Source organism: Pieris brassicae, chromosome 4 (genome assembly GCF_905147105.1).
Source record: "Pieris brassicae chromosome 4, ilPieBrab1.1, whole genome shotgun sequence".
NCBI lineage: Eukaryota > Metazoa > Arthropoda > Insecta > Lepidoptera > Pieridae > Pieris > Pieris brassicae.
In genome coordinates, this window is record NC_059668.1 from 2,119,052 (window position 1) to 2,134,028 (window position 14,977).

Consider the following 14,977-nt stretch of genomic DNA (forward strand, 5'->3'; position numbering starts at 1 on the left):
ATATGATGGTTTTAACGCCACGCCGTAAACCTTTAAATATCGATATTAACAGTATATAATTTGACTTTAACGTTTATAAAACTACTAATGATAATAGAATCAAAAATAATTTTCGTTTCATACCACGACAGATGCGTTGAACTTAAAATGAAAATATAGACAGTTCTATTACACAAGATTTTATTGTCATACTAGCGGACCCTGCAGACGTTGAACTGTCTTAACTATGAATTTTGTTTTCGAATAGGTATAATTAACCGAAAATGCTTTATGATATACAATATATATTGTTTGTTTTTCTGGCGCGTATATAGTTTTGTTGGTATTCCAACATGGGACCAGGCGACATATATTTTAAGATTAATGCCACAAACAATTAGCGACTGTAATTATTTTATATGTATTTTATCAATATAATCACTCCGATCGAAGTATTACTTTTAATGATTTCTTAGTATATTGGTATTTACATTTCATATATTAATCTTATTGTTTCATAAGACCCTGACTATAACAATCACAAGTAAAAAGAATTAGCGAAATCGGTCAAGCCATTCACGCGTTATGCCGTGACCAAGGGAAATAGGGATATATATATATATATATATATATATATATATCACAATAATCCTTGTTTTATTCCTATCATATATCTCACTTCGAAGCATGAGCGCATAGATATAGTAATCAGATGAGTTTTAGAACTTTCAAAAGCCTTAATGGTTGTGATTACTATTGTATTCAACTATATCATCTCCGATAGTTTTAATTTTTGCTGTACAGCCGTTGCATCTTTTGATACAAATCCACCTCTTAACAATAGAGTTGGTAAGGTCGCACGCGCTACCAAATCTATAATCACCTATTTGAATAAGTGGATTTCCTCTAGTTGATTTAGTGAAAATAAAATCTGTAATTACGAAAAATATATATTAATAATATTAATCGAAATGACGTTGTTAATAGTAGTTGAGAAGTGACGAACTTGGTATTTTATGGTTGGTGGACTCAGTTTCCGCACTTGGACTCATAATTTGTCATAAAAAGGTGAGGAGCTTTTAGCTGGAACACAGTAATTATTTCTATCCAGAAAATCAGCCCAGCCATAAAAGCGGTGGTATTGCTTTGTCGTATTCATTTCTCGCTTCCTCTCAAAGTGGCGAAAACTACTTCAAACCCTTAATTATCATGGTGAGCCTGCCCGAGAAGTTTGAGAAAATCCCACCACCTCGAACCTTTGATCCTACCCATTTTTATTTATATATTCACTATCTATGTGTTAGGGTATGTCTGTAGGGCATATGTATTTGTAGGGTTGTTAGTAGTATATTTAGTTATCTGGAGCAGCTTGCTCATACATACACAACAATACTATACAGATACTCCTGACATTCAATACATATAAATATTAAACACACATTGTACAGTCCACTAGCTAGTAAGCTGTACAGTGTCCTAGTGGCCTAAGCTTGCGACTCTAAACCCCTGAGATGCGTTCGAATTACGGCTGTGATTTTTATTTCTACTTCGGCAATTAACATTTGAATTTTGATACCCAAAAATCTACAATCTGTCAGGCACAGGCTACTGGTCTATTTGATAAAAATATCAAAGAAACGGATGAAATCTGCTGCCCACAGCTATATAGCACCACTGGATTAATTAAAAATTAGATCGTCTGCCTGTGTCAATCACGTCTCAATAGAATAACATTAGCTATTTGGCCTAGAAGGTTACACGAGTTTACTAGTAGACCCGGTGAACTTCGTGCACATAGTTGTATCAAAGACAGTTTTTAAAACAGACCTCATACTACAGCTGTAAAATATTTTAGTTCTAAAAAGACAGAAAACATCAAATAGTAAGTTAAGAGTAGTTTTTATTGAAAAATTCAATCGTCTTTTTAGTTGTTTCCTTTACTTATTACTCATGTTTCCCACTATTAAAACCTTCACTGAACTTTCACAAATACTCCAAGATCATAATTATCCAAATCGGTCAAGCCATACTTGCGTTTTGGCGATACAAACAACTAACAATTCAGAATTCATACATAGATAATTTTCTGTAGAACCTCCTATAAGAAATGATATAAACATTTCCGAAATTAAAAATATAATTATTACGTATTAATTAAGTATTAGTTCAAAAAAATTACATTACCGCGTATGACATAATTGGGAAGATCGTGACAATGATTATAAGATTGCTTTAAAATTATTCCTTCGTTCGTTGTGTGTACGTACGCCTTACAGTTTAAAGCCTTCTTTTTGCTACATGTATATCGTTGAACGTTCTTGCTAAGGGAAAGGTGTCTTCCGTAGGTAAAGCCTCCATACAATAGAATAGTGCATCCATTAGGTTTCGTATAAAATTTCCCTGAAAAAGAATTTCATTCATTAAATCACAAATTCATCACTTTTTACTTTCATTCCCGTTCTTATCTCTAACCAAGCCCTTATCACTATAACATATAGGGGTATATGAGATTGGCAGGTTTATAGGTAAACAACATTATAGCTTTTACTTTTTAATGATACTAGTCTTATATGTAATACTGCTAAAAAAATACTTAATTGCGATGACACCAAATTATTACAATGATAGGAAAATGTGTTAAATATTAAATAAATGCAATTTATTTATAAAATCAATGACTAGCTGTTTATAAAAATACAAATTTCAGTAGATTCTGGTTTAGACAATTTAAAAGGCTAATATTGATATTCTTAAATAACTACCTTTTACTTTAAATTAATATAATTATATTTTAACCTTATCTCATAATACACTCTTTCTAAGTTTAGCACACAATAAGAAATATTTTTATCTACGACTTCTAACTTTTACAAAATATTACATATGCAGGCGTTTTCATTTGAAATTAATGTTTAAAAAGATATAGCTATGCACCCCTCAATCCGATAGCTATTAAAATAGTTTTTGTCATGCAGATTAATGCTAAATGCGTGTTTTACTTCACATATCTACAGTCTCCATAACTATTCATGATTAGTTTTTTTTACTTTTTCTTCCTTCTATTAAATTTGACATAAGCTTTTGTCAACACAATAGGAAATAAACAAATTTAAATATTTCCCTTATAAATCGACTTAGTAATAATGCAAATTGATATTATGCAAACAGATAAAACACACACAAAAAATATTGCAACAGATTTATAGCTTGCTTTTATAGGATTCTATTTAACAGGATTTATATAAGTCATATAATTCCTAATATTTCCTATATCAATTAAAGATTATTCGAGGATTAGACTACATGTGTTCTAGTCAATACATATATACTTATAGATACTTCGTCGTACAACACTAGTAAATTTATATTTTACAGAGTTAGTGTGTATGAGAGTTTTTAAGTTTAACAATGATATTATCAATAGTGGTGACAGTGGCTCTGCATCCGGCCTGGTTCTTCACACACGTCCATCTGACATGCGGTCCCTTACTGTAACTCCACTTATTGTAACGATATCGTCCGACCACCATGACTGGATTACCAAATCTTGTTGTTTCAAATCTCACTGAAATAAAAAAAAAAGTTGATTCTCTTGAAACTGAAAAATTCCTAAAAAATACCTTCAATAAATGATATATTTAATCAATAGAGAAATTTATCAACGTATTTGTAAATATAAACTACATTAAACGCAAACTGTATATATTGTTGACAAAAACCTTCGTCGTTTGATTAAATAAAACAATCGTAACAGCTGAACATTGATTTTAAGATACTCAAGAAAAGCAGATGGGAGCAACTTTAAAAAAACTTTGATAGAAATATAATTTTTGTATTATAATAAACATAGTAGGCGTCCTACTCCCGGCAGAAAATGTCGTTGAAAGCAGATTTTGGCAGTTGAGTCATATCTTCAATACACATTCGCTGACCCTTTTCTTTCTTTTTCAGATACTTCAGTGTTTTTTTTCTCTTTGTGTTATAATACAACAGAATTACTATTAATGGAACCTTTGCGGCAATTGACTTCTTCAAAGCTATTTCTTCTTTAGATAATCTTGGCTTCTTTTTAGACGGCAGCATGTCTTAACAAAACAAAACTCGTCTCGACGTTTTCGATCAAAAAAGAATTCACCCACTTAATTCTAAATAATCCTATTTCTATCAAAACCGACTGAAAAATAAATTGTCATTAAATCAGAGCTTGAATTGTGCACACATTAGATTCGCCGCGTAAACTATGTAAAACAAAACATCCGTTTTTCGCTTTTGCTGCTAACTTCATTGTTGTTCATTCATTCATCGTTCATTGTTGTTGTTAATACATTACAATTGACATGGGTCACTCATTAATACGAAATTTAAAATTTCGTTAGCGGCTAGGGCATGATGCTTAAAGTTGTGGACAAAATATATCTCGGAAATTAAAAATAATTTTACTAAAAATACAAACATACAAACAACACAAAATAATTAATTTATCATCAAATAAATTAATTATTTTGTGTTTAACTATTATTAACTAAATGGTTTTCGAAATTTTGCATCATCCAATACTAGAGTTTAATGCGTGGACACGGCTAGGGACTGACGTTTGTAACATTTAAGGAAGGATATAAAATAAAATACTTTTTTGAAATTTATATAAAGACTATATATAGAAACACCTTTATTTAGGTCTATTAACATTATTATTGGTACTGTTTATGTAATTAGTTCGTAGTAATTATTAGTTCTGAAGACAAAGAACCCAAAATTTATGAAATCACCCATATCTGCAATTACGACAAATATTTACTATATAAATTACAATTTTAACTAATTAGTAAGATTATTATATGATTTTTTTCTACAAAATCCTACAACGGTTGATTTGAAATCAAATAAGGCCCCTCCTAAATATTATTTTTTACTGGTTTTACCCAAAGTTTTTAACTAAACATAGTTCGGTAGGAAATTCCTGCTTTAAGTTATCACGTTTTTATAAATTCCTGTACAAACCATAATTGTCGACCGAAAAAAAATTAAAATTGCAACAAATAGACACAACAAAATCAAAAGAAGAGCACTTTCATGATCATTTGTGAAACAAGGCAAGTAGGTGGTCAGCCTCCTTTGCTTGACACACGCCGTCGACTTTCTGGGTCTAAGGCAATCCAGTATGATCAAGATGTTTTCCTTCACCACTCGAGCGAATATTAAATGCGCACAAAGACAGATATTCCATTGGTGCATGGCCGGGGATCGAACCTACGACCTCAAGGATGAGAGTAATGAGGTGACCTCCAGAATGAGAGCTAACAAAGTCAACATAATCAAAAAAATAATGCGTCCATTGTACCACTGTAAAATTTTCCTTATACAGTTCTTATCAATAACTTATCAATGCTCATAGTGGTTTATTTCAGGCCATCGGCCAACCAGTTACCTTACTTGCACTGCAATACCACCTCTGTACTGGGCCTTTACCGAAACTTCGTTTATAGAATTTATTCCCTTTATAAAATAAAATTCATTCATTCATTATAAATTAATAAAAAAATTTTTTTTGGGACTCTTGAAAAGTTGCTGAAATCGAAAACATTATATAAGATAATATACATATTTAAAAAGGTGACTTATTTTTAATGTAGGCGTGAAATTGAGCCCACGGGAGTTGGTATAACGTAGCATCAGGTGAGCCTCCTGCCCGTCGACGCCCTGTTCTATAAAAAGAAGAAGAAAAAATTGACAGTTGAGGCGAATGGTTAAACAGTCCATGTGTTAAACTCATAATTTGGCAATATCGCTTGAAAATAATGGTATTTAATTATTAAAAGGTCTTGTTTATTCAACTTTAATAATAGCCATTTGTTCCTTTTTACAACTCTGTAGTAAACGACAAAATAATGTATGCGTATTTCGACACAGTATCAGTAAAAAAAATCATCAAAGCCGTTTAGAGTTAAATTACAAACACATGTGATGAAGGTTCGTTACTATTATTAACAACCACTTCCTTTTAATTTAAATTATAAAAATAAATTTAAAAGACAATCACCGATTCTTAGCTAAATTTAAACAAAATAAAACCAAATTGAATTTATGTATAAAAAAAACATATATTATCTTTTCTAACAGTAATATTTACACTACTTTTTTATTTTTACCACAAATGGACCAATTTTTTATATTCATTTCTTAAAATAATAAATTCAAACTTCATACATTACTTTTTAAATACCAACTTCAAAATGCACTGGTATAGTATAATGCTTTTATTATTAAATTATTATTTATATTATATATTAGTTTAGGATTGTATAGGCATTGCATGACTACCAATCACTTGAAGATCGTAAAATGGTATCTAGCATATACTTATAATAAACAAATCAAGTAATTATCGGCATTTTGAAGTCAGTTTAAAAATTACAAAATTTACATTTAAATAAATACCTTAATACTACCAAAACGTCAAAAATTTTATAAATTCAGGCGACACATTAAAGAGGTTTTAATTAAATGTGCAGTACCTACTCGATCAAACTAACCTTATTGACAAAATATCACAAATGTTGTCCGGCAATTTCCCGAGAACATAACGATGCCGCTTTGGCGGTTAAAAAACCATAATATTTTAAAAATCAAACTATTTTGTGAGAACATATATGCAATATACTTAATGAATATGGACACCTACAATATTGATTAAATCATCACCTATAGTAACCACTTTGGCTCGACAACCCCTTGTCTTCTTAGTACAAATCCAAGTTTTCGTTGGTCCTCTGAGCCGGTTCATCATACCATAACGATAACCCGCAAAGCAAAGTACTCTTTTTCCGTTTCTTGAAGGTAGGAAACAGGGACCTAAAAACAGTGAAATACATATTTTAGAATTGTTAATGCTGTTATTATGAAAACAAACCCTGTACCACCGTAAAATTTATTGATATTCTTGCCTTTATAATATGTGTTAAACTGTAGTTTACGATCGCAATTCGGTGCAGTCTCGCTTTCATGGTCGCTATACAGTACGCCACCTATATAAATATATTAAAAAAATGTAAAGAGGGTATTTTAAGACCAGTATCTAATGGGCCACACATTATTTCGTAAGGGAAAATAAGACAGGACCACCGACCGTACACAATACTATACTGCCCGCCTTCCAATGCGAGCGGAAAGGACCCATTAAATGATTCCGCTGCCTCCGCTTCGGTGGAAGCAAATGTATGAAAATTATATAGCGGAGTCCGTAATGGGTCCGTCCCCTCACAGTGGAAGGCGGACATAAATGTTGAGCGAGAAATAGTTAAGTGGCGGGACGGAGTTTGAAATGATAATAAGTTTTTGCCTTCCACTGACAACGAGGACAACTAGGCGGAGCGGGAAGCGGGACATGAATGACTGCACCTTTCATTTTCTGCCTAGGTCTGGCTCCATCCAGGTAGTCGTCCTTTTGCGAGTGGAAAGCTGAGCACCAGTATTGAGCAGCCCTTCGTATCATCAAGACGTTTTTGTGAATTTCACGTAATTGTATGAAATATAATAAAACTAGTTCAGCGAGTTTCGTACAGAGTCCGTGGGAAACTCGCTTAACATGCTTATCTCGTATGTGACTCTTTCAACTCGCTCACTCCGCTACGCTCGTCTCCGCTTTGGTGGAAGCACATGTATGAAAATCATCGTTACGAGTATACCGGAGTCCCTAATGGTTTGGTTCTGCTCGCAGTGGAAGGCGGGCAAAATGTGTCATAGCACCATCACGCAGGCAATATACTAAACATTCAAATCTCTCAAACACACAGAATCTGAGTGAACATCATCATTAAAATAATAATAATAACTAAGCTTTTTGATTAATTATAGTAAGACTAAACAAAACATAGAAAATAAAACGACATTTAGAAACATATTAATTCATTATAAATCTAATTTATAGATTTGTTATCATTAATTGATCGCAATTATTATCCACCACCAAATACTATAAAAGTAAAAGCCTTACAACTAATAATATAATTTTGAACGATATTAATGACAATAAAAATGCGTTTCAATATTGACATATCACCAGCAAGTGGACAAATTGTTTTTTTAACGTTAATCCACCGTCTTAAACTCAATTTTTAATAGTTGACTTCATTTTTAACCACGACGTGTGTTAACGGACAAACAAATTAGCAGCGTGAAGTTCATTTACGGCCTGTTATAAATACAAAAAAAAACTATAGAAACTAAGCTAGTTAAAGAAGTAATTCAACACAACATTATAACACTTAAAACTAACCTCCCAAGCTAACATTAAAATTGCCTCATGTCATGATTGCTTAAACGTAAAGCACCAATTTCAATTGAAATAACTTATTTTTCATAAATACTACTAACACACTTTAACCGCATTAAACGAGTTTTACATTACGTTACAAACATTTGTACAGATGTCCATTTGAGCAACACATTTCATTTATCAAGTGTAATCACAAACTGCGATACTGCTCAAACTTTTTATCCAATTATATTATAACTATAAATTGTATTTTAAGATAAAAACCTACAAGTCAACTTATCGTATTTTAACGCAATACGTACGCGTCCGCCATTAGTTTGCATGATAACAGAACTGCATACAATCTTATTTATAAACATATATGTTAGTCAAGGAATGTGCTTTCTTTGTTTTATGTAATAGGAGGCAAACGGGCAGGAAGCTCGCCTGATGTTAAGTGATACCGCCGCCCATGGACACTCACATTGCCAGCTTGCAAGTGCGTCGCCGGCCTTTTAATAATTGGTATGCTCTTTTCTAGAAAGACCCTAAGTCGAATTTAGGAAATAGTTTAGAGGGCAACTGGTTCCACATAGTGGCGCGGTAAAAACTGCTTTAGGAAATCTATCCATTTGCGAATTGATACATCAATAATTAAGTTCAAATTATATTAACATATGTTTTACATTCCATCTATGAAACAAAACTTTCGTGGTCGCCAAAGGCTAGGTTATTTTTTATATGATGTAATGTTTATTTATGTATGTATATGACTACATAGACATTATGGTACATTGTACCTCGCGCTAGTGGACATAAAATATCAAAGCTGTATAAGCGTTTTTATAAAGTTAGACGAAAGATAAACATATCTGTTACCATGGTTACCATTTAATACGGAAGTAACATCGTAACCATAGTAACGAATCAGTATCTAGTATTCTTAGTCATTCTTCGTCATTGAACTATTGGTACAAAGTAGAAAGTCAGAGGTCTAGCATATCTAACTTTCATAGGACTCTTCTCCGACTTATTTTAAATACAATTCATAAGAAATTTCTAATCCAAACGTCATTACATTATTGCTTTTATTTTTTTGGAAAACTATCATAAGTTCGTATATTAATTTAACAGTTATTACAAAAAATTAAATTTCAAGAAATTTGTGGGTAGGCATTAAGTATATTGGTTTTCGATAATGTCTTTTAAAGTTAATTTGCCTTAACCCGGTGCAATAATATCATTACAAATGTCGAAAACTAAATAGCAATTACAGACTACTAATACATCAATTAAGCAAATTAAACTTAATATATATTTTTATATTAATGTCATAACATATTGGTCCTGATGGCATTTTATGGATGTATCATAGAAAAAACTATTGATATCTCAACCTACTACTATTTATTACCATTGTGTATGTGGTTCGATCACTTATAAAATGTATAAATACAGTACTCCCAAATTAATAACACGCATTCAGATTTTTGCCAGTGTTCGTAATCCCGGAAACAAACGAATCTTTGCATCGTAAGAGCCCTAAACAATGCACTTGCATTTTGGACTTTGTTCTCAAGATATAGGAGTCAATATCATGTGTACAGAATCGAAAACAATTCGGGCGATCGCCGACGACGAATGTTTACTGTTGTACTGTATGCGCATTCATTTGGGAGTACTGTACAGCTGATAGTATTTATAGGAACAATGCGTTGTACTTAAAAGTTAAATAAGTAAAATTACACTCTTAAAGTTAGGCTTCTAAAACCTTTTAAGTATGAGATATAGTTCTTTAGTCAAACAATGTAATTATACTAATTTAATTTGTTATGAAATAAAGCCATAGGTCAGCCGAGATTCAATAGTCACACACGTGTGAAAGGTATTACGTATACATTAACAACAGCATGTCGTCACCGTCTATCGTTATCAATAGGTAAGAGACAGGAATATCATCCTGTTACATGACCACGTCGATATTAAATTATTTTAATAGAAAATAGTAACGACTTTCAGAATCTGTTCGCTGTGGTATGTGCTGCTGGATCATGGAATCCCCAAACTCGTACTATCGCATTATCCATTGTATGTAGCGACGCTCTGCAGCCCGACTTCGCCTTAACACAGACCCATCTCGTTCTGTCTCCATACTTGTTGACTCTATTAAAACGATACCTGCCTATCATGATCACAGGGTTTCCTCTTTGGGACCTTGCAAACACTGGATTCAAATCTGTAACATGATGTGTAGTTAATAGGTGTAGTAGTCATTACATTAGATGCTTCACTTGATGTCCCAGTTCTCCATCTTAAGTTTAATTACCATTAAACACAACACACACATTTACATGTTCAATAAGATTCTTTTTAACTTTTGGAGACTTTATTTAGTTAATTAAGCACTACAAAGTGAAAACTTAATAACTATCATAACAAAGAATGTGTTAAACATTAAACACAGATTACAAACATGCTCATAGATAAATTGTCAATGATAATAATTCATATTCTAGATACAGCTGTAATGCTACACTAACATCTATAATTGCTTTAAAATTGCTTTAAATTAAGTATTGCTCGTCGAAACAGAACAGCGTAGTTGAAAAGAACTAATCGTATAGATAGCGATTTTATTTATACTACATAAAATGATTATATATAACTCTCGTTAAATAACCTTATAATTAATAAAAACAGCATTTGATTATTTTTACGTCGGGCTATACACATAAACATGGTTGCATATACGTAAATGCTAATGATTATGTATTCCAATAGTCTTAACGATAACATTGTCCACTGTAGTGAGAGACGCAGTGCAACCAGATTTCTTCTTAACACAAGACCAGCGTACTTTGGACCCCCAAGAAGCATGTTTATTAAAACGCCAGTCACCTATCTGAACCACTAAATTTCCCCTCTGAGAAAGACTAAACACAGGCTCTGAAAAAATTATAGAATCATTAAAACTTTATAAAACCAAATCTACTTAAACTATAAGGATAATTAATAAAAAAAGATTTATTTATAAAATTTAATTAAATGAAAAATAAATATTTGGAAACAACTATTAATTCACATATATGCCTAAATAATTCAATACAAAGACGAATATATATATAGTTTGTTCGTCTCTACACATTATTGCTTTCATCATAAACATGTAGAAAGTTAAAGCATGCTGCAGGCAATGACCACCTTTGCGATAGGTCTATAATACGACTAAAGATAGTAAAAACAGGTCTCCATCTTCGGATATAAAATACACAAGAGATGACTAAACTAAATTGACAAACAAAATACAATCAACAAAATAAAACTTAAGCATGTGTGTGTGTGAAAGAATTTAACTTAAGGTCTATCTCAAATATCTATAACAAATTTTCTGTTGGATCCTAATCAAGGCGTTTTAGATACATTTATTCCCTTTTTTTGTAAATACTTAAGAAATAATTAAGTTTATTGTTAAGTATAAAGTAGAAAAAATTAAGCGATTCTTAAATAAATTTGCTTTGCAAATTGTGTCCTTATACCGTTAGTTAGTTAGTCTGATGGGGCCAAACGTTAATTTCTTTGATAGTATAATATTATTGTTACAGAAACCGAAACGCGTTGCTTCCTGGTAGAATAGTGCTAAGCTGCTACGACGTGACAACAATATCACTTACTCTCCATATATCACACATCTAACAATTCATAATTGACAAGAAGCAAGCTTTGCAAGTTTTTATGTTTTATGATTGAGCTTGTTCAGAAGTACCAATGTTAATAAATATTGTGTACGATCGATGTAATTCCATAACAAGTTTTTTTTGTTATTCTACTACTTTTATAATTGTAAATATTTTTCATTTGAAACTTCAATAATCTTATTCACCGCTGGAAAATATTTTTGTTTCTTGTTAATTTATAATTGCCATATATAATAGGATTACCGAATCTAGTTTTTCACAATATTGTTATTTCAAAACTGAAAATATACATTACTATTTATTTTCTAAAGTCAAAAACAAATGATAAATTTAAATCGATAACTAACGAGATATATATAAATACATTTTACAAAAACATTGATATAATTCTTCTAAAAACACTTTTTTTAACGGATTGTAGCTATGTATTATTATAAACTTTATAATCCGTAATAAATCCGTTAAAAAAGTGTTTTCTTTAAATGTGTAAAAGTTATGTTAATAAAAGACAATACTATAATTCATCTACCTATTCGCCGAACAATAATTTAAATTATTAATATAAAAATAATGATAATAACTGCTGAGACTTCGAGTCAGCCAGTGTGTTAATCTACTCAAAGGCATCTTACGAAATTAAATATTGTACTAAATATTTTAGTGATTATGTTTCATAGATGACCAGATAATCTTCCCATAACAGGTTATTATTGTTGCCAAACAATCAGTTTCCACGCATCCCCAAGATATTCTGCTTTCATTTGTGTGTTGCTTTTTATATCTATATATGCCTAATACAAATTCTTCGCCTTGAGAAGAATCTGAAAAAAGAGCTAATAAATTTATACCAATCCCATAAGCTGAGGAATTTGTTTACTAGAATGTGGTAGTTATGTTATATATTAAGGCGTCCAAATATTTACCTAAATAAATTTTGATCCAGACCTGAGTCAATAAAGGGAGTAGCAAATTCAGGAAAGTGGTTCCAAAGATTACAAATATCAAAGATTAAAGCGTATTTAATAAAAAGCAGTCTATATTTTTAAAACAATACAATAAATATATACAAACTATAAGAAAAATAACACATGTAAGTATAAAAATTGTTGTATACAATGAATATAAGGCTCATTATAAAGTATCACCAAATTTACGTATCGTTGATATTATCACTTAAAGCTTAGCCTAGGTTTACAGCGGAGCTTTTGTAGCACTAAAAATTTCGAGATCATAAAAAACTTTAACACTCTGATGTCATCCTTCAAAACTTTAACACACGTTCCATTTAATGGTAAAATGTCTCATAATAACAAACTATCCAATTAGTTAATCTTTTCTCTCCTCAGGAGGTGTGCGATTCCAGAGATCAAATTTAGGAGCAATTCTAGGAAAGTTGAGCGCATGAAGAGCCAGCGAAGCGGCTCGGGGTGATAAAAGCGGCGACGGAAGTATTGAGGCTGCAATTGAGGAGACGGGTAGAACCTGCGACCGTGGACGCAGCGGTACGAATGCACCATTTCCACACCTTGCGTGCGACGGAGGAGCATGGTTATGAGCATCTGATGAAGCGACTAGTTTTCCCGAAATTAGCCTCACTCTTGCTCTGCATCCCATGTGCTTTGATGAGCAATAGAAGAAGCGCCCCCCAACTTGTGAATACGTAAAACCTTTTAAAACAAGGATATATTTCCCTTTTTCCGTCGGTATGAATTGTATATCTGCAACACATAAGCAATTTAGCATAACATTCCACAATTGTATAGCATCAGTTTATTTTAAATCATGTTTCACATACATAGAATCTATTAAACCATAATTAATGCAATAATCATTCAACTATCCTGTACATAAGGGTATAAAACCTATCAACCGATATCTGCATCGAATCCACTAGTTTCGATAAATTATTTTATACGCGAAACCATTTGAAAAACCGATAAAGTACATAATATGTATATGTATGAAACATTGAAAAGTAGCGAATCTAATCTGCACTTTCGGGTCCGTTTTAAATATTTCATAATATCCGGAACATAATATGAAAAAATAAAGAATTAAATGAAAAATCGTATTGGTTAAAATTAGGATGGCTTAAATAATACCAACTCTTTGACTTGTATAGTTTATCCAATTACAAGTAAGATTTAATACGAAGTCAAGTGCCAAAAATATACACTTCATTATTTTTTATAATAATAATAATTTATTTGCAAGAATATGGCACAAAAATGTTATGGTGGTAGAATCTAAAGTACGTTTATTCTGCCACACATAATGGCGTGCAAATTTGTCTTAAAAGGTAGAATAGAAGTTACCGTGAAAGTATGTATGTAAGTAATTATGTCATTATAGTTAATTCTCTATCACATTATTAAAATATATCAGTACGTTATAAAATTAATATTAATTACAATGTTTCACGCGAATAATTTTTCAAAAGTAGTACTTTAAGTCGATTATTTAAAACTGTAGTAGGAAGATCTTTGAACGTTTTTGGTAAATTATTATAAACCTTGATTGACATACAAAAGGTGTTTCTCCTATACAATTCCAGATTAAATTTTGGCACAGACAATTTCTCTCAAAGTCTACTTCGACAGTGGTCCATTTTAGTTGACTTAAAAATATTTATTTCTTGTTTTTTTGAACGAATAAGGACATTTCTAAAATATACATACAGGGAAGAGATAAAATTTTGTTCTTTGTAAACTAAAAATAGTTTTAACGCATAAACGAAGCTGTTTACTTTTTGACTGCAATTACATTTGTATGTTATGTAATTAATATTTATATTTCGACCATCCCATTATCTTTGTAACCTGAACTGGTTTAGGTTAGGTTAGTTACAATTTTAGGAAAAATCGACGATTATACATACAAATTTAATCAAAACGATATTTCCACTTAAATCAAAGCTGAATAGAACTTAACAGCTATCAACAACACATATTAATGATACACTTCACTTAAACAATACGCAATATAAAGGATAATGAAACAAAACATATCACTTTAGTATCAAAGCTAACTTTATCTATAAAGCATACTA

The 14,977-nt window shown here is 31.4% G+C and overlaps 1 protein-coding gene across 32 annotated transcripts in view; it reads right to left on the reverse strand.

Moving 5' to 3' along the window:
* Positions 1–14,977, reverse strand: part of LOC123708877 (modifier of mdg4-like) — a 303,503-nt gene that overhangs the window by 241,044 nt on the left and 47,482 nt on the right. The window contains exon 5 of one of the 32 annotated variants that reach the window (XM_045659870.1): positions 3,342–3,544. The exons of 27 other annotated variants lie outside the window; for them this stretch is intronic. In XM_045659870.1, coding sequence (XP_045515826.1) covers positions 3,357–3,544 — 188 coding nt within the window. In that variant the 3' untranslated portion in view covers positions 3,342–3,356. Of the gene's footprint in view, positions 1–3,341; positions 3,545–6,625; positions 6,832–10,233; positions 10,470–10,976; positions 11,180–12,570; positions 12,750–14,977 lie in introns of those variants that run through there. 4 more of the 32 variants (XM_045659868.1, XM_045659844.1, XM_045659869.1 and 1 more) reach the window with 4 other exon arrangements.